The 19,919-nt window shown below is 44.7% G+C and overlaps 1 protein-coding gene across 11 annotated transcripts in view; it reads left to right on the forward strand.

The window, feature by feature from the left end:
* MUC13 (mucin 13, cell surface associated) overlaps positions 1–19,919 on the forward strand; it is a 449,549-nt gene that overhangs the window by 158,219 nt on the left and 271,411 nt on the right. For 8 of the 11 annotated variants that reach the window (XM_069616647.1, XM_069616650.1, XM_069616649.1 and 5 more), the window contains one exon: positions 18,357–18,398. The exons of the other annotated variants lie outside the window; for them this stretch is intronic. In XM_069616647.1, the coding sequence (XP_069472748.1) occupies positions 18,357–18,398 (42 nt within the window). The remainder of the gene's footprint in view (positions 1–18,356; positions 18,399–19,919) is intronic. 11 annotated transcript variants of the gene reach the window in all.

Below are 19,919 nucleotides of genomic sequence, written 5' to 3' on the forward strand. Positions count from 1 at the left end.
ATAACTTGAAAGCAGGTCAGGCTCTGGTGAAGCATTGGCATGACCAGAAGGCCAACATGGTTGAGTTTACTCAAGACCAGCAAGTTCTATTTATGGTTCCTACAAGGCAGAGGGCCTTACAGGACAAGTTGATAGGACCCTTCAAGGTTATGTGCAAACTTGGAGAGGTCAACTATCTGGTTGACTTAGGCAATCCTAAGGAGGCTCCCAGAGTCTTTCACACCAACGGTCTAAAAGCATATGTCTCAAGACCAGAAGTAGGAGCTTTGCTTCTAGCTTCAGCTCAAGAGGAAGAGGAGAGTGAAGCACCGGGAAGTACAGTGAAGTACTGTTTGCTGGGGGAGTACGCTGCTGGAGTCATGTGTCTACCTGGCTGTGGTCGCCGAGGAGAATCTTGCCTTACGTGGCGTCTAGAGGACGTCTTAATACGTTGCACTCGTTGCCTGACTCGGAGGTTGAAACCGAGGGTGTTACCTCTGCAGGCGGCCCCACCCCCTTGTTTCTGTGACGTGGGCTGTGTTCCTTTAAGACCTGTGGCACCAGCGCACCCGCACGCGCACCGGGAAGTACAGTGAAGTACTGTTTGCTGGGGGAGTACGCTGCTGGAGTCGTGTGTCTACCTGGCTGTGGTAGCCGAGGAGAATCTTGCCTTACGTGGCATCTGGAGGAGGTCTTAATACGTTGCACTCGCTGCCTGACTCGGAGGTTGAAACCGAGGTGACTCTTTATTCATAATGTGTGCGCGAGCACATTTAAAGACTGCCTTGTCTTTCGTCACTCCTTGTATAGTGCGCTTTATGCACGTTGTGTTTATTTTGCAGACGTCTGCATTTTGCAGGTGTATTGTGCTGTGCTGAGAATGGCCACGTACACGCTAATGTTATAGTGTAGTCCTGTCCACCTAATGACTACAAAAACAGTTGACTAGCCCCTCATTGATTGGTATTATTTCTTTTCCCGTAGGGTGTTACCTCTGCAGGCAGCCCCGCCCCCTTGTTTCTGTGACGTGGGCTGTGTTCCTTTAAGACCCGTGGGACCGGGAAGTACAGTGAAGTACTGTTTGCTGTTCGCGGTGAGCGTGCGGGTGCGTGGTGTCGCTCTGATCTGTTGGTATAATTCTTGTGAGTGGTGGGGCAGTTTCTCTATCATGATTTGTGAAGTCTGTGATCAGTTTTGTCATTCTATTTTATGCACGCTTAGAGGGAAAGAGGGTAGTGATTCTAGCGTGGCCCACAAGGTATTGTTAACTGTGTGTTAAGTTTTACTGCACACGAATAATGGATTCTACATTGAGAAATGGGAAAAAGAGGAAGGAGTGTCCTTCAAAAATGCTTCCCACGATAGAATCCCCAAAAAATGCAAAAAAAAATAAAAAATGATAATAGTCCGGTTAACTCGTTAAATGGGAAGACATCATTTCTATCGATGTATCTTCACACGGAAGAAATGAAGGGCATTGCTGGACTAAAACTGGTACCAGAAAGCCAGTTAGGTGTAACGGACACCAAAGAAGTGTGTTCCATAAAAAAAGCGAACGAGAACATTACTAATGATCCATTCGCTGTGGATGAGCACACAAGTAATGTACAAAAAATTATTGCAGACATACATGATAACAAATATCTGCCTATTCCGGATATTTCCATTCTAGTACAGGCTTGTACCAAAGGTGAAATTGTACTGACACTTTTAGCCTTAATTGTGTGTGTTGTTCCTAAAGGGTACTGCATGTGATTCTGCCTAACATGGACTGAATCTCATCTCCTTATTTTCTTAGACGACACATTGTAAGCAGGAAAACAGCATGTGCTGTTGAGGCTGAACAGAAAGGGTCACATCTCTCAAATTCCTGGCTTGCCATGTTGGTGGTCTTAGTCTTATCTGGTAGCTTCTTAGAGGTGATCGTTTTTATGTTGTAATTGTCTAAGTGCTTCACTTTTGTTCTAGTATGTCCATACATATTTATCTGATAGTTTGCACAGCTTTTGAGGGTCAGAGTTCTGGATGGAGATTGGTTGAGATTGCTCAAGTTTGTTTTGACAGCTGTGGATTTTGCAATGTGCCTTTCTTGTTTTAGTCGTAGTCTTGTGAATAGTCAGGTATTGGGTAATGTTCTGAGGACTAGGAGTTCATACTTTGCGTGAAGAGGATTTGGTATTGTGTTCCAAAGAAAGGAGGATAGAAATACTAACGGCATCCTGTGTGTTTTTTAAGGTTGAAGTTTGTCATGGGTGATTTGCTAGATCAAAGTGTTCCGGTTGGCTTGTAGTGGATGATTTTCTATTTGACCATCTCTTGGACCCTGCTGTGGAGGACATGTTCAGGGATACAGGGTGTTATTAATTGTAGCCTATATTTTTCAGAGATCCAGTGGATCCTTCAGAGGGCTGGGTTATGTGTTCCATGTTCCCATCTTTAGAGAGTCTTTGGAGGAGTCTAGCGCCATCATTTAGTCTCTTTCTAATATGTTTAGTATGCGTTCCGGCATGCCTACAGACAGGTGTTGGCGTATATGAGGTTGGATAGTATGAGTGCAATGACAGCCTTGGTTCTGTGCCAGAAAGTGAGTTCATACATGAGGTGCCAGATAGTTTGAAGTTGGCAGAAACTACTTTTTACAATGGCTTTTAAAGGTGTTCCAGTGTGAGGGCACTGTCTATGAAGAGCGGTCTATGAAGAGTTCAAGGTTTTAATAAGCTGCGTTCTTCAGACCTGTGGTTTGATGCACTGTTGAGGTAGTGCCACAAATCATAATTTCCAATTTTGTTGAATTAAGGTTTAGTCCATTTGTTATAATCAATGAGTCTTCTTTCATGAGACTGATACCACGATCAGGTTTATTTGAGGTTGTGGTGATGTACATCAACCACAGAACGTTTTCTAACAGCTCCCTCCTTGCCAGCTGCTTCCTACTTTCTCTGTTCTGCTATAGGTGGCTAAGCCTTTTATGTCCGTTAGGAGTGTTAAGTGACCTCAGTTGTGGGTAAATAATTCAAATTGCCCGACTCCAAAGCTATTAGAAGGACTTGTCTGTTTGTTCCACCTTTATACCTCTTCAGTCCTCTTCTTCATCTCAGTACCAGAGTGGTGTGTTTATGTATCAATGTCTATGGGAAAATAAGGGCAATAGAGAATCCCACACAGTGTATATAAATAGGTGTGAGAACAAGCATAGGATTTGGACACAGATGGTTGTTTTGATTGAACTTCCTGCTGCAGACTATCATTAGTTTCTATTCGATAGGGAAATCCCACCTTAGCCCAAGGCAAGATAGGCCTTTTTCCAACCCTTTCTATAGTGAATAAAAGTTTGTAAACCCAAACTTGATTTTTGTTGGCTTTCCCTATTTGATGATGCCTTCAACAAATGGTGTCAGGGTTGGGATATGGCTCAACCGATACAAGTTATGGGAACCCTCAAGTTTGAGAACTTACATTCCAGCGCATCAAAACCCTCAGTAGCCACTAAAGGCTCCATTGATTTTGATTTCTGAAGTTGTAGGGAAGAAATGATCCCTCCAGGTGATAGAAGATTGATACCCACTGACCTAGTCTTAATTCCACTCCCTACATACCTACATAATTTTGGCTCCCAAACTGGGTTAGCATGGACATTTGGGATTGATGTGCTAGCCGGGTTTACAGATCCAGACTTAAGGAGAGATCTAAAGGTTTTACTACAACACCATGTGAAAGATTCCTCCCAGATCCATCCAGGGTACAGAATTGCTTGAGGAAGGGGCTGGAAAAGGTAATATTTCCTACGGTAAAGAAAGAGGCTGGGACAAACGTAACAGAACAAGGTACCCGAGACTTTGGGGAAGCTGATAAAGCACCTGAGACGCCGCAAAATCCCAAGCCCCAAAGGGTCATGGAAGAAGAACTAGAAACTCTTCCCGACCTGGCCTTTGACCAAAGGAATGACCCACTATTAGCTGAGGCCTTTCTACAAATCACCCCAGACAAAAGGGCTGTGATAAAGGAGGACCCTTTTCTTTTTGAATCATGAGTTGATGTATAGGGGAGACACCAATCCAGAGGGCCTGGCCAGAACACAGTTATACACAAAAGACACAAGCAGGTTGTCCTGGAAATAGTCCACTCCCATCTGACAGGTGGTCACTTAGGGCAGATGAAAACCCAGGCCGAAATTCTCAACAAATACAATTGGCCAGGGATTCATGCAGATATAAAGACCTTACAATCCTGTGCAATATGTCGAAAAACAGTGCCCATATGCCACCTCCCATACCCTTGCAACCACTCCCAATAATATAATTGAGGTTACATTTTCAAGAATCAGCATGGATGTTATAGGTCCCCTGGAAACATCAACGTTAGGGAATAAGTATATTCAGGTCATAGTAGACTATGCCACTAGATATCCAGAACCCGGTCCCCTTAGAGCCAATACCACCCAACAGATCCTGAAACACCTACTCCCCTTCTTTTTGAGGGTTTCCCAAAGAAATCTTAATCGATCAGGGTTCTAACCTATGGGGGAAGTGAAACAACTATTATATATTTCCACCCTTAGAACTTTAGTATACCATCTCCAAACAGATGGCCTTGTAGAACGGTTTAACAAAACACTGAAGACAATATCACAGAAGTTAGTGGAAGAAGATGGAAGAAATTGGGACCAAATGATACCTTGGGCTTTATTTGCTGTTAGAAAGTACCTGCAGGCCTCTACAGGATTCTCTCCCTTTGAATTGCTGTATGGGCAATAACCTCGAGACATCCTGGATATGTTAAGAGAAACCTGGGAGGAAAGGCAGGAAGCCCCAATCCCACTTTACCAAACCACAAATCGTCTTAAAGCACATATGACAGTGGTAAGATCTTTAGTCCAAACACATATGGCCAAGGCACATGAACAGTAGAAAAACCTCATAAAATCAGAAGGTCGCCTTTCAATCTTTCTTAATAGGACAAAAAGTATTAGTCTTACTGCCAACTTCTGAAAATAAATGAATATCTGAATGGCATGGACCGTATGAGGTGCTAGAACAGACAGGACATGTAACTATACAATTTCCTAAACTGACCGCCGATTAAAAACTCAGGTATATCACATACATCTCCTGAAAGAGTGGAAGGAAAACCCAACAGAGGCTACTATCACCATTTTGTCATGTTTATTACCTGATGACTCGAATAACAAAGTACTTATTCCTCCTGAAATCAGTAATAACCAAAAACAAGATCTCTATGAGGTACTCTTTCACTTTACAGACTTGTTTATAGAGGAGCCAGGGAGAGTGAAAGGTTTTATCACCATATCCGCACCCCTGAGGGCAAGGTTGTACACCTTAAACCTTATAGATTACTTGGGGCAAGGAAAGTGACCATCATTCAGGAAGTCCAGCAAATGCTGGAAGCGAATATCATTGAACCATCTACTAGTCCCTGGCCCTCCCCCATCGTATTAGTTGCTAAACCCGATGGAAGGTGGAGGTTTTGTATTGACTTCTGAAAGGTCAACGCCATATGAGCCTTTGTGCTTACCTGATGCATTGTATTGATGACCTTATTGATCAACCTGGTATCTCCACCTATCTCTCCACCATAGACCTTACAAAAGGCTATTGATAGAGTCCAATATATAGTCCAGATAAAGAAAGACTGCCTTTGCCACACCCCTAGGCCTGTTCCATTTTAAAGACCTCCCGTTTGGGGTACATGGAGCCCCTGCAACATTCCAACGGTTGATGACAAAATTTCACGACCTTACTCTGACTTTTGTGGGGCATATATTGACAACATTGTGATTCACAGTAAGACCTGGGAGGATCAATGTATCACCTTTATACTGATATGAGGAGAAATGCAAGCTGGCCCAATCTGCAGTCAAATACTTTTTTTTATTTTAATTGGAAATGGCACCCCTCCCCCTAAAACAAACAAAAATATTAGGGCTTTCTTAGGACTAATTGGATATTACTGTAAATATATCCCCAATTTATCCAGCGTTACGGACAAACTAAAGAATGCCGAGCCCACAGGATCAAGTGGAATGAAGAAGATCAAAAATGTTACTTCAGCTTAAGAGGCCCACTGCCATAGTCCCATACTTAAAATAGCAGATTTTTTGGAGGAATTAATTCTGCAGACAGACGCCTCTCTAGCGGGATTAGGAGCTGTCCTTTCTCAAAATCATGACGGACTGAAACATCTAATATTCTACATGAGTAGGAAACCTTTCCCCAGACAGAAAATCGATTTGGTCATTGAGCTCAAATGGGCTATCATCCACTTAAAGTATTATTTGTTGGATCAGAAATGTAGACTTGTCACTGACCATTCACTCCTGGTATGGCTTAGCCAAAGAAAATAATCCAATCCACGAGTTATGCAGTGGGTTTTGGATCTGCAACCTTATTGTTTCACTGTGGAGCACAGGAAGGGCAAAGAACAGGGAAATGTCAACTTCCTGTCACGCTTTCCCTGTGAAACATCCAGATCCACCCCGCAGAGGGGAACAGCATGTGAGAAATCTGAGGGTGTCCTCATCTCTTTTCCCCATATATCCACCTCCCAGGGGGCTAGGAGAAGGCCTTCGGTTTTGGATCCTGACCCTGGGGGTGAAAATGTTATGTTATGTTGATTTATACCGTGCACCTCTACCACCCAGGGGCAGTCTCCAGGCGCTCACGTGGCTCTGCAAGAAAGAGGATGAGGTTGGTTAGTAAGGGTAGCGGGATAGGATGGGTCCAGAACCAGGAGAAACTGGCATCTGTGTGTGTTGGGTTGCGGATGGGTTGATTGTATGCACTGGCTTGTTCTATCCGTAAGGGTGAGGCCCAATGCCTTGGGTGTTTGTCGTAAGTGAATGTCTCTTATGTTGGGTGTGTGTTTTATGTATAAATTGTCTGGTATTTAAGGTTGTGGTTGAGTGCACTGGTTTTTGTATCAGTAAGGGAGAGATCCAGTGCCTGGGTTGTTTGTTAAGTGTGAATGTCTGTTATGTTGGTTGTGTGTTTTAGGTGTTACATTGGCTGGTATTTTAAGGTTATGGTTGTGTGGACTGGCTTGTTGTGTCCGTAGGGGTAAGGTCCAGTGCCTGGGTTATTGTTGTATGTGGGTGTGGGTATGTAGGGTGTGTGTTTGTGCGGGTTGGATAGCCAATGCGTGTATTTTACAAGGGAGGTGTGTAGGAATGGAGCAGGAGAGGGGTGGTTAGTGCATTGGGTACTCCCATGGTTCATCGGGATGGCGAATCTTCACAAATCTATCTAAATGTGATGCAGAGGCTGCCTTGGGAGGTGTGTCTGAAGTAGGGCTGAAGGCCCAATCAGATACCCTGGATTGGATGTTAAAATGCAGATAAATTGCTAGGTGAAAAGTGCTGGACGGGGGCAGTGGGCAGAAGGAAGGCACTCACTGGGATCACTGCACGCAGCTGGGCAATGCCTCTGGTGCACTATGTGGCCTAACTAACCCCACAAGGGGTTTCCAGGTAGGCTGAAGGCCTAATCAGAGCACCTGGATGGGATGGAGGGTGGGAGGGGGAGGGAAGTGGGAAGAAGGTTGGCAGGGCTTGGGGAAATGAGAATTGACCATTTTCGGCGATTGTCGGAAGCAGCCAGTGTGAGAACTCCGAGCAGTAGAGAGCAGTAGAGCAGCAAGACTGGTGCGGCTTGACGATCTGACAGGTCCTTTCCTCTAAAGTCCAGGCAGCAGTGAGGACCGGCGCGGGCCGACATAGCTGGAACCGAAGCCGAAGCCGAAGCTGAGCTGAGTGCCGGGTGCTGGGTGTCAGTTGTCGGGTACACACCCGTTCGTATTTCTGCACTCTGCAAGCATTTTCAGCGCTGTCTGCGGTCACGCTTGGTAAGGTGAGGTTTTGTAGATCGAGCGCGCTCAGAAACTGCTCGTTATCGCTGAATTAAGTCGAGCTGAGCTGAGTTGTCGGATTGCGGCTGTTGAGAAATCAAACTTCTGAAGTTGCGGTGGGCAAACGCACGGCAAACGCACAGCAAATGCACGGAAAACCTACACACTGCTCTAAGTAAACTGTCCTGAGCAATTCGAGCATTTTGAATTTGAGTAAATTGATCGTCTGGGCTGGGGCTGTTTGGGCTGCTGCTGTTACGGCTGTTTCAGCTATCGTAGCCCAGCCCGTCAATCCAGATAATTGGAAACCTGGTAGTCGAGGCTGTTCAATAATCTGAACAATTCATCACCATTGCCTGAGTGCACAGGGGCCTTTCTGCCTGAGAGCTGTGCGGCAACTGCGGGCTTCTTGCCTTTGAGCCACTCAGATCTCTGTCAGCTGGGATCCCTGCATGAAGGAAACAAGGAAACAAACAAACCAAAGGCTTGCCTTCGTGAACAGCGGTGTTGGTTTGAAACCCATGTGGTGACTGCGGGAATTTGGCCTTTGAGCCGCACGGGTCTTTATTCTTTTTAGTCCCCCGTGTTGGGGGCCAGAGTGGGAGTTCGCCTCTGCGAAAGAGGCCCACCTGGACTCCGTGTGGCATCTGTCGGCATTTTTCCTTTGAGCTACACAGTCCCTTTTCTTTTTTTTTGTCCCAGAGTGAATGAACCATCCTATATTTTGTCCAAAGTCAGTATCTCATAGGACAATGAAGCTGCGGAGCAATTTGCTCCAGGATGACCCGAGAGCCCCATAATGGGAGGAGCCTAAAACGCCTAGTAGCCCTCTTGTACATAGTGAGAGAGGGCCTTTGGAAGTAAGCAGGAAGGTCCCGTTTCCTGCAGTGGGGGCTCTTTAGCTTCAGGACCAAGTGCATGCAGACCCATCACTGTGCCCCCTTTCTACACCAGTAAGAGCCTTTGGGGGGCAGAAAGCAGAATCTACTCTGGCAGACAATTGGAAAAAGGGGCTTGAATTTACAATAACTACAACTAAAATTAAAAAAAAATGTTGATGAGCACTTTGGAGAAAGGAAACAGTCGTATGTATCAGAAATGAACAGAGACATTGACATGTCCTCAAGCCCCATTAGAAATCACAAAGGGTCTAATGAGCCTGCTAGGCCTGTTCTGGATCTGGATACAAGTGATCATATGTTAAGTAAACTTAATCTGTCCGGCACAGATATTAACCTAGAGCTCGCTGGCCCATTACAGGAAAAAGCTCCAGCAGAAGTACCACCAGCCCTAGACTCAAGTGACACCCAGGGGGAAAGTGTTGAAGAGAGGGACCAGTCTAATGACAACACATTAAGTGCACTGAACTATGTACTATGTACTGAATTCGTTAGTTTCCGTTTTTGAAAACCGAAGTGCAACTTCAATCTGGCTCTCTAATGGAACTGACGAAGGAGGTGGCCGCTCTAGATTGTTCAGTAGTGGGCTGTTGTAATGTTATTAACACAAATGTGCTGTCAAAACTGCAGGAGATGCAGTTAGAGTCAGTTAAACAAGGGCTGGACATCTCTGGACTCCAAAGGTCTTTGGCAGCCAAAAATAAATCGGAAGAGACAGATAGATCTCTAAATCACGCCCTGTTGTCCCAACTCCAATTGTTAAATCAGAACCAACTGGAGCGGGTAGCATCAGAGCCATTAGAGGCGGATAATCAACAAATGGATGACACACCGCTGTCGGAGTCGGTACTGGAAGAGTTTCGGAGACTGGCTAATATGGTAGAGGGGTTCCAAGATGAAGACACACTTGGAAAACATTCCCTGGTCAACTCTAGTGTTCAGTCGGATTCCCAAGACGTGGAGACCTCAGCAGCCTGTCCCCAAAGTGCTAATCTAGGGGGAAAAAAGAATCGAAAAAGGGAATCAAGAAGGGTGAAAAGAATCAAAGAAAAAGATGCCGGGAAAGAACGGAAATAAAATCAGAATTGAAAGTAAAACACAAGATTTCAGACACTAACTCATCTGTGAAGAAAGTTGGTTCTTCCAATCCATCGGTGGCAGAGGATGATCAAGAAATTGTCGAACTTGACTCATTGAATAGTCCACAGGGAAAAAGGGGGGGCGTGAAGAGGAAGAACAACCAGGAATGAGCTCTCCAGGGTGTCCTGGAAGATGCAAAGAAAACTGGCCTTAATAATATCCAGGCCATATCTAGAGTGACATCAAGAGGCTCTCAAACAGACAAGACTTTGAATATGCAGGAAGCGGTCCTAGCCTCATCAAATTTGAAGAAGGTCATCAAATTAGCCCGCATTTTCCTCAAAGTCAAACCAAAATCAGTGCTTAAATCACCCTCGGTTAAGGATGGGGTCATAGCTGAACCAAAAACTAATGTAAAGATCGCCCCAATCTTTCTGAAAAAACCCTCAGTGCAAAATAAGAAGACAACCACATCTCCGACGGTAGAAATAAAACTCGGTGAAGGTAAATTCAGGTGTCTGGGAGACCCTACCCCTGCCTCAGAAAATCAAGACTATCGGAAGAAATTGAGATCTCATTCCAGGTGATTTCTGGGACCTTGGAACAAATGTCCCCACAGAGAGAGGAAAAAAATCATCACGGACTAATATTACGCAATGCCGATTATTTGGCTATCATTAACTGCTAAAAAGCATGTCAAATGTTTAAACTGTGGGACCATACTCTCACTTCTGAAAAAAGTTCCGAGTTTGTTTTTAATGAACAGTAAAGACATAGAATCAGTCAGATTCCTAGATACAAATAATCCTCTTTTGGCAGAAGTGGGCTGTGCCTCCAGGGAAGTGTTCCAGGCAATTGAAGATGCAAAATCGGATTTAAGGAACTTGGACATATTGGTTTTAAGAAGTCAACCAAAACCACTGCAGCCATGGAATGTGGCAGCCCGAAAGAATGTTCACTTTCACAAAGGGGTTATGAAATCACAATCCCCTACCAAGACGACTACGGCCATATGTGAACAGACGAGTGTCTCCAATAAGGACAATACCTTAGCCCTTCTTACAAGTATCCTAATGGAGGTCTTTCAGAAGTTGGGTCTAGGGACCCAACATCTTTGAACAAAAGGGGTTGAGAGTCATCTGCTGGAACACGCAGGGGCCCAATAACTGTACTGCAAGGGCCATAAAGAACTATCTGTTTGACGCGGGAGATGTCATAATGTTGCAGGAGACATTGCTTGTAAATCCTATAGTAGTTGAAGGGTGTTCAATTGTTGCACAAGGGGCAGTACAGAAAGCTAGAGGGAGGCCGATTGGGGGGTTGCTTATTGCCTTCAAAAATTCAAAATTTAAGGATGTTGTCTCATCAGAAGGGAATTTTCAAGGGCTACAAATGTGCAAGGCCACATTTAGAAATGGGGTGTGCGACAGAGTAATCATTTTTTGCAATATTTATTGGAATCCGTCTAGTATGGCGCTCCTTGTATTCCTTGACGCGTTAGCCAAGGCTTTAGGTGATATGAAATCTGCTTTTCCTGGGGCGGACATAATTCTAGGGGGTGACTTAAACACACAATGCATTGACCTCCTAAGAAATCAGAGAATATCGGTGGGGAAAAGAGCTACCAAAAATGGCCACCTATGGGTAGAGTGGTTAAATGATTGGGGCTTGAAAATGTCAAATGGGTGTCTTCCAGGTGACATCCGGCTAATCCAACTAGGATTCAGGGTATGTCTGCCTCAATATTGGACTATCTTTTCCTATCTGGTGGTCTTTTCGAACAGAAAGTAAACCTAAACATAAAAGAGGGGGATGGTAGTGACCATCTTAGGCTGGAACTCTTTTTTCCAGAAATTTCAGCAGAAATCTCGCCACGGATGCCTCAGAGGATAACAGCTCGGAAAGGCAAAGTTTGCTTAATGAAATATAAAGCTGGGGCAGCTGACCTAAATGAAAGGCTTTCTGCACTACCAGAAATAGTGCAGAAGGAGAATTGTTCTCCCTCAGGCTTTATTAAATTCATTTGGCAAATCTGTCCCCCGAACCCAAGTGGGGGTGGGTCTAAACATGTCCACCGGCATGTGTTCGATGAAGAAACGATGGCTAAGAAAAAAGATCTCAATGGCAGGTTGAGGCTTATAAAAAATGACTCATCTATTGGTAAAATTGAACGAGGGGTGCAAATAAGACTGGTTAAAAGCAAGTACAAACAATGGTCAGTGGCTAGGAATGTAAAAAGGTTCCAACAGAATGAGGAGCATATCTTGGAGGTTTTAGGCAAGAGAGATGCTAAGGGGTTTTGGGATACCATGCATGAAATGGAGGGGGAAAAAACTACTCAATTGTGCAATTTGGTACCCGAGGGTGAGTGGATCAAATACCTAAAGTCTGTCTTTGGTCAACCAGTAAGGACAGTTTGTGACTATAATACTAATGCAGAATGGCGGCTTGATCTAAACACCTCGGATATCAAAGACTTCATAAGGAAGGCCTCGTCCTCGAAAGCGGCAGGGCCTAACGGGCTGACTTATCAAGTCCTGAAGGTAAATCCAGCTCTATGGGCAAAATTGCTCAACTGGCATTTTAGGGCAATTCTGACTCAGAAACAACTACCAACATCGTGGCGCACTGCCAGAGTTATCCCACTATTCAAGGGGGGTGATAGGGAGGCGGCGAAAAACTACCGCCCCATCGCCTTACTGGTTCTTTATGAAAATCTTGCTGGGGGAACTGGAAACATGGGAAAGAAAAGTCAGAATGCTCTCAAAATGTCAAACTGGGTTTAGGAGGGGACTCTCAGCGGCAGTGAATGGCATAGTCTTAAATCTTCTGAGTGAAAAAACTCAGGGTAAGGGAGGTGAACAACTCTATGGTGCCTGGGTAGATTTCTCAAGGGCCTTTGACCAAGTGGACAGGGGAAGGTTGTGGATGAAATTAAGAGCTAAAGGCATCCCAGAAGGGCTCCTGGCGATGCTCATAGAATTCCATAAGGGCAATGACATCAGGGTGAGATTAGATGCGGAGGGGCATCTGTCAGAACCCGTGAGAGTCAATTGGGGGGTCAGACAGGGCTGTCTCAGGGCCCCGCTATTCTTCAACATGTACACCTCTGATATGGGGGATTTTCTAGCATCTTCTGTGTTGGCCAGTCCTTCCCTAAATGGTAAGAAAATACACTGGCTGGCCTACGCCGATGATGTGGTGGTTTTAGACAAAACAGCCATTGGGCTGCAACGTTTACTCACCGGTATTCATAATTATGCAGTTGAAAATGGGCTCTCCCTGAATCCTAACAAATCAAGGATGTTGGTATTTAGGCAAAGGAATACAAAAATTGTTTTCCCCAGGTGGTCAATGGGGGGAGGAGGCAATCACAAGAGTGGAGGATTTGGTTTACCTGTTTTACCTGGGATACAAAATCTATGCCACACCGGCATTTTGTAAGGTGGAGTCTGACCTTGAGACAAAAATAAAACCCCTAGCAGCCCAGATGAAAAGAATTCTTTGGAAATACAGCAAATTTTCATTCATACCTGTCCTTAAGTTTTACCAGGCCAAAGTCATCCCCGTTTTATTATATGGGCTAGAAGCAAAACCTCACCTATGGAACACGTCCTGGCAAAAATGGGAAGGTCTTGTTTGGAAAATGCCTTGGGTTTACCAATGTGTCTATCGATGGACAATATCAGATTCAAACTGGGCTTAAGATCATTAAGATCCCAAGCATTCCTTATACACAGATATGACCAGGCATCAATTTTTCAGTAGGTTCCTGTCCGATCTAAAATACTGGGCACATGACCATTTCTGGGAAAGCCTGATCGATGGTCATTCCCATCGAAAGAGGATCGCTGTTGTTAAGATGCTTGAGGACTGTAAGTTAGAATTGTAAAATCTTTTTAAATATTGTTCAAATTTTGTTTTAACTGACTGGGATGCAAAATGTTTTGTTAGTTAACTGTATACATTTTCTTTCTTTTTTCATTAAATTATGTATTTAATTTGAGACTTGTGAAAGGTTATATTTTCTTTTTGTAACCATATACAGCGCAGTGGGCTTAGGGAAGGTGCTCAGCAGGATCTCTGCAGGCTGCTGGCTAATGCCTCCGGTGCACTATGCGAGGGAGGAACACCTGGGTGTAGGAGACTTGGGGAATGGGGATGAGGTACCCTTGGGTGACATGCAGTATCCCCATTTCACTTTCAATATGTTCCCTCTATTCCCCCAACCTTTGCAGGCTATTGTAGGTCAGACTCTCATTTTTCCATAGACATTCATACATACACACACCACTCTGGTACTGAGACTAAGAAGAGGACTAAAGAAGTATACAGGGGGCACAACCAGGCAAGTCCACCTATTAGCTTTGGCCAGAGTCAGGCAATTGGAATTAATGACCCACACCTGAGGTCACTCAAAACTCCTAATAGACATAAAAGGCTTTGCCACCTAAAACAGAGGAGAGGAAGGAGCTGGCAAGGAAGCAGCTGGCAAGGAGCGTGCTGTGAGAAAACGTTTTGTGATGAAAGGTGCGCCAAGATGCTAACCCCTGTGCAGGTTGGGTGTGGTCCCATGAGTAGCGCTGGAGCGGGAGCTCCGTTATGCAGAGTCGCTGCAGGAGGAGGGGCTAAAGAGAGCCATCCCATTGATTCCCACAAAGAGTGCTTGTTACCTCTGGGCATTGCGGAAACACCAGAGTGTCCACGGGGCAGGCTGATGAACCCCAAGGTCGGAAGAAGAGTGCAGGAAGGTTCGCTTAGACCTGAAAAGCAAGCGCCAGCACCGGTGAGTTTCACTGACATAAGAAGCAGTGAGTGGTCTTGCATGCGAACATGAGTAGATGAGACATTGTTAAACACGTTCGCAAGAGAAAAGGAACTCACATGCAAACAGCAACATAGTGGCTACATATTGCGAAGTGGCATTGCCGTAGAAAAACAGCTTGCGAGTGAACTGTTCCTTCACAATAAGAGTGAATCTTTCATGCCGACATTTTTTGGATGTAAAAGGAAGGAAAGAGTTGTGCGCTTATTCCGTAAAAGTAAAAAGAACATCATGTGTTGTCTACGGAGAGGTTTTGAGAGTGTAATGTGCGATTTACAAATGGGGAAGATATGAGCCAGCATTGCCAAAGCTATAAGAGTGTTAGTTATTCAACTGACATTGTTGACGCTACAAAAGTGTCATTGTAAGTGGAACCTAGATTGGCAAGGGTCATTGGAAACTGTGTGAAACAAGTATTGGAAAGAGGCATTGGAAACTGTGTGAAACAAGTATTTTGAGACTGTGTGCTTTGAGAAACCAAAGATTGGCAAGAGCCCTAAAAGTGTATGAAGTGGCAACAAATGAGAAGGGCCCAAGCAAGCAATGGCAAAGATGAAACTAGTGAGGTGTATCGGTTGCGTGACCTGTAATGGGTGGACTGTGTGGCCCAACAACTGCGCCCAGATGGAGGACAACCACCTACTGAAAAATGACATAAAATACTTGCCGAAAAACCTGTGTTTGAACATAAAGGAAGTTTGATGTAAGCATTGAGGAACTGTAGTGGTGAAACATGTGAAGAATAACCAAACCAGAGGAGCTAGAAATTGTCACTGGAAATTCTGCTGTGAAGAAGAACCAGAAAGCTAGGGGAAGGGAACACCCTGGCATTGTGAACGGCCTTAAGACTTGGGGAAGGGAACCCCTTTGCAAGCCAGGAGCTGAAAGAAGCTCATAACTTTTACTTTGAACACTTATTCGTTTGACATTGAGAATCCCACACAGTGTATATACATAGATGTGAGTGCAAGCGTAGGATTTGGACAAAGACGGTTGTTTTCTTTCGACGTCCTGGCGCAGACTATCCTTAGTTTCGTTTAAGTAGGGAAATCCCACCTTAGCGCAGGACAAGATAGGCCTTTTTGCTACTTTTTTTACATTGAATAAAAGTTTGTATCCCAAACTTCACTTATGGTTTTCGTCCTTGCTATTCCACTGAAACTGCTCTTATTTCTGTCTTGAACTCATTACTTACCGAATGCGACTGTAAGCACTCCTCTCTTCTTATTTTGTTGGATCTTTCGGCTTCATTTGACATGGTTTATCACTCTCTTCGTTTGGCTTCTTTATTTTCTTTTGGTCTTTATGGCTCTGTCCTCTCTTGGTTTTAGTCATTCCCATCCCAAAGAACTTTTTCTATTTCTTGGGCCGGTACAACCTATGACACCTTGGGCCTGATTACAATTTTGGCGGTAGCCATGCCGCTATTGGTGGCATGGCTGCCGCCAAAATCGGGTCCGGGTTCCCAGAATGGGGAATTACCAGGCCATTCCGAGTTCGGAGGGCCCGGTAATTCCTCCCTCCAGGAACCCGGGCCCGGACCTTCCCCATTCCCATTTCAGCCCCGATAGGGCTGAATGGGAATGGGGGAGGGAGCAAACAACGGGGCGATTACGAGCGGCCCGTTGTTTGCTCCTTCCTCCCCTCGCGGGACCAGCTCTGCACGTCTGGTAAAACCCGACGTGCAGAGCGGGTCCCGCGAGGGGACCTCGTAATGAGGCGGTACGGGGTTAACGGCACTGGCACCTTTACCGGCGCCGCTAACCCCTTACCGCCTCACTTATAATGAGGCCCCTTGTCTCTTGATCACAGTGTTCCTCAAAGGTCTGTTCTAGGCCCTGTTCTGTTTTCACTTTACACTTTTTCTCTTGCTGCAGTCATTTCTGTATTTGGGTTATCACATAATTTTTATGCAGATGACACTCATTTCTTTCTGTCTTTCTCTTCCTTCTCTGCTTACATTCACCTCAAAGTTTCAGCTAACTTAGTTGCTATTAAATCTTGGATGTCGAATCACTATCTCATGCTTAATACTGCCAAAACTGAGGTTCTGCTTTCCTGCGAACACTATTCCACATCCTATTGCTCCTTCCCTTGTTTCGTTTCCCCCATCCCAGCTCCCTATTTCTCTTACTGCCCTTAATCTGGGGCTTCACTATGATTCGGGCTTATCATTCTCTCATCACATCTCTTTGTCTTCACTCACCTGTAGCTTTCACATATATAATATTCGTAAGGCCCGTCCTTTTCTGACCTTTCACGCTACAAAACTGTTGATATCTTCTCTCATTTATTCTTCTGCTTTTTTATTGTTCTACTGCTCTTTTTGCTCTTCCACTTAATCATTTGGCCCCTTTAAGATCTGTCTTCAATGCTCATCCGTCTTATCTGTCTTCTTTCTTTTCGTGACTCCATTTCTTCTTCACTCCCTACTCTGGTTGGCTTTATTTTCAGTTGTCTGGTTTTTAAGTCACTTTATGGTCTTGCACCTGACTATAACTCTGTTCTTGTTTCTTTCTATACTCCCTCTTGATCTCTTAGCTCTTCTCAATTTTGTCTCGTGGCTACACATCCTCCCTGTGCCCAGTCTCGCTTTCGGTCCTTTGCTCTCTTAGCTCCCCTACATTGGAATGCACTTCCACTCTCACTTCGCTCTAGTTCCCTCCATTCTTTATTTCGTAAGTCGTTAAAGTCCTATTTTCTCCATCATGGTTAATGTGACAGATTGCTTTTATTTTTATGTTACTCAATTTTATTATACCGCCATTGACTCTCTGTACAGCACCTTGGTTTAAGGCGCTATATAAAATACAAATAAAATACCAACACAAAAAATGTTGTCTGTTTCTACTTCATGATGCCTTCACAAAAGACTATTTCTCACAATATTTTATGACACAGGTGAGCATTCTCGCCATCAGAAAACCCCCCTTTACTGATCAGCAGACATCTAGCTTTGCCTTTAATTAAGTATTTGTGACTTAAAGTGGGGAGAGTTGCTGTACACAGACAAAAGGCTAAAGTTGAAATTATTTAGTAAGTCCCACCACTTAGGGCAAAGGACAACTCACAGCCTTTCTAGGTCTAGTCGGATGGTGGTGAATATTTATCGCACGCTTCTCAACTGTGGCCGGACATCTCACTGATTTACTCAAAGGATACAAGAACAGCAGGATGTCTAGATTAACATGATGTAGATTCACATGATGGAGGGGCCTTCAATTGATTGAAGAACTCACGTTGTCATCTGCCCCTCTTCAAAATGCCAGAAGTTCATTATTCAAACTGAGGCCTCCAGGGTTGGCCACAGTCCTGTTCTATCCCAAAAATGAAAGGAGTGTGAGCAATCCATACTTTATATCATTTGTAAACTCGTCTCTAGGGAAAGGGAGTATGCTGCCAATGAGATACAGTGTCTGGCTTTGAATTGGGCCATGGATGCCCTAAAATACTAACTTTCTAGATGGTAATTCACCTTATTACTGATTATACTCCCTTTATCTGGCTCAATGCTGGAGTCCTTTGATGGTTTTCAGCACTGCAGGAAACAAATTCACCATGGACCACACAGCTTGACAACCTCAACTTAATTGTAGCAGAATCTTCTTTTCTGCATATTTTATCACTATTTTACATGTGTACCAGCGGTTATATTCATCTTGAGTCGAATATGGAAAGAATTACAATTTAAAGTTGATTTCTATCTCTTGCAGAATCGAGCAATACAGCTACTTCCAGCAAAGGAACACCAGCAGGTAATATATGAAAACACTAATAGCACTGTAATGGGACATACAGTAGTCTTGTATTGTGCACCTCTGCTATTCTGGTGGCCTCACTGATAATGCCTAAGCAAAAAGAGATAGTTATTGGGCCATTAGTGGGGCAGAGGGGTTAGTGTTGGTGATCGCAGGCCGGATATACCTGTTTCCTGAGAGCATGTCCTGCTCTATGTGGTTAAAGGTATTGAAATAGACCACAATATCCATTGGATGACAGTGCTGGGACGCAGGGTTCACCGCTGATATGGGCTTGTGGGTGACAGTTAAAAGTGGTTTGTGATGCACCAACCTCTGTACTACTCTGCCGAAGGTAATCTGGTGTTAGTAGACATGAAGGTGTTATGTGTTTGGCGGCCTGTGAGTTATGTAAAGGTACATTAGATATGGAGCTGAGTTAGTTAGTTCGGGGAAGATGTGAAGATTAAGGAATTCATTGAGAATTCTGTTATTTCGAGTTAAGTGATACACTGAAACATTTGTGTTTCATTCTGCGGTTGACCTAGTAGTGGAGTCTTTGGTGTGCTGCTGTCCATCAGGGTTCAGTTCTCACTCTTGTGGGTTCCATTGTATGGCAATTGTGTCGTGATATCCGACTTTCATGATTGGTGAGCGAGAGGAGGGAAGAATGTCTGGACTGAGTGTCATCGCCTTATTTTCTTAAGACAACACGATGTAAGCAGGAGAACAGCATGTGCTTTTGAGGCTGAACAGTAAGGGTCCCATCTCTCAATTACTTGTAAGTGCACAGGTAAGAGCACTTACGGGCAAGTATAGATTTCTTTCAGCAGGCACATATTAGATAGCCACTGGTGGAGCTCAGAGGAAGAGTGGGGATTATGTGATAATGTCCCATGCTTGATTCTTGTGGTAAAGTGAGATAGGTGTAACAATGGAGGCTGAGTGCCACCGACAGCTGTGCCATGGTGGGCCAGGGGGCAGCATAGGGAGGGGCTCCTGGATTACAGCAGCATGCTCTAGTCAGCTGGCAGGAGCTTTTGTAAAGAGCAAACAACCACCCTCCCTTTAAGGAAGAACACCAGTAAAAGTAGAGCCTCAGAGCCCCCTCCGAGCTGGGAGCATCAATGCACCCCAAACATACCCAGTTTACTGTGGTAAGACCTCCGGCACTGGAGGGTTATTTAAGGCTGAGGCTGCCAAATCCTGGGCTTGTGTACAGAAGGAAATACTGTGAAACTGTTAGGGTCAGAAATATGTCTGGGTGGCGAGAGAAAGACTAGTTCACACAATTTCATGATGCATGCGAGCAGTTTTGCTGGCAGGAAACCCCCATCGCTGATCAGCATACGTGGTGAAGGAGTACCTGCTTGAACTGCAAAGTACTGGGCTCTGCTAGAGCATCCCCACACTTCACATGCTCGAAGTGGTTCTTCCAAGATGGCAGCTGACCTATACAAGCACTTAGTCTGCATTTAGATCCGAGAGGGAGCAGCAGGCCCAGTTGAATGGCACAACCAACGTGAGGGTTGGCTAAAA

The sequence above is a fragment of the Ambystoma mexicanum genome, chromosome 9 (assembly GCF_040938575.1).
Source record: "Ambystoma mexicanum isolate Mex_15411 chromosome 9, UKY_AmexF1_1, whole genome shotgun sequence".
NCBI classification, from domain to species: Eukaryota; Metazoa; Chordata; class Amphibia; order Caudata; family Ambystomatidae; genus Ambystoma; species Ambystoma mexicanum.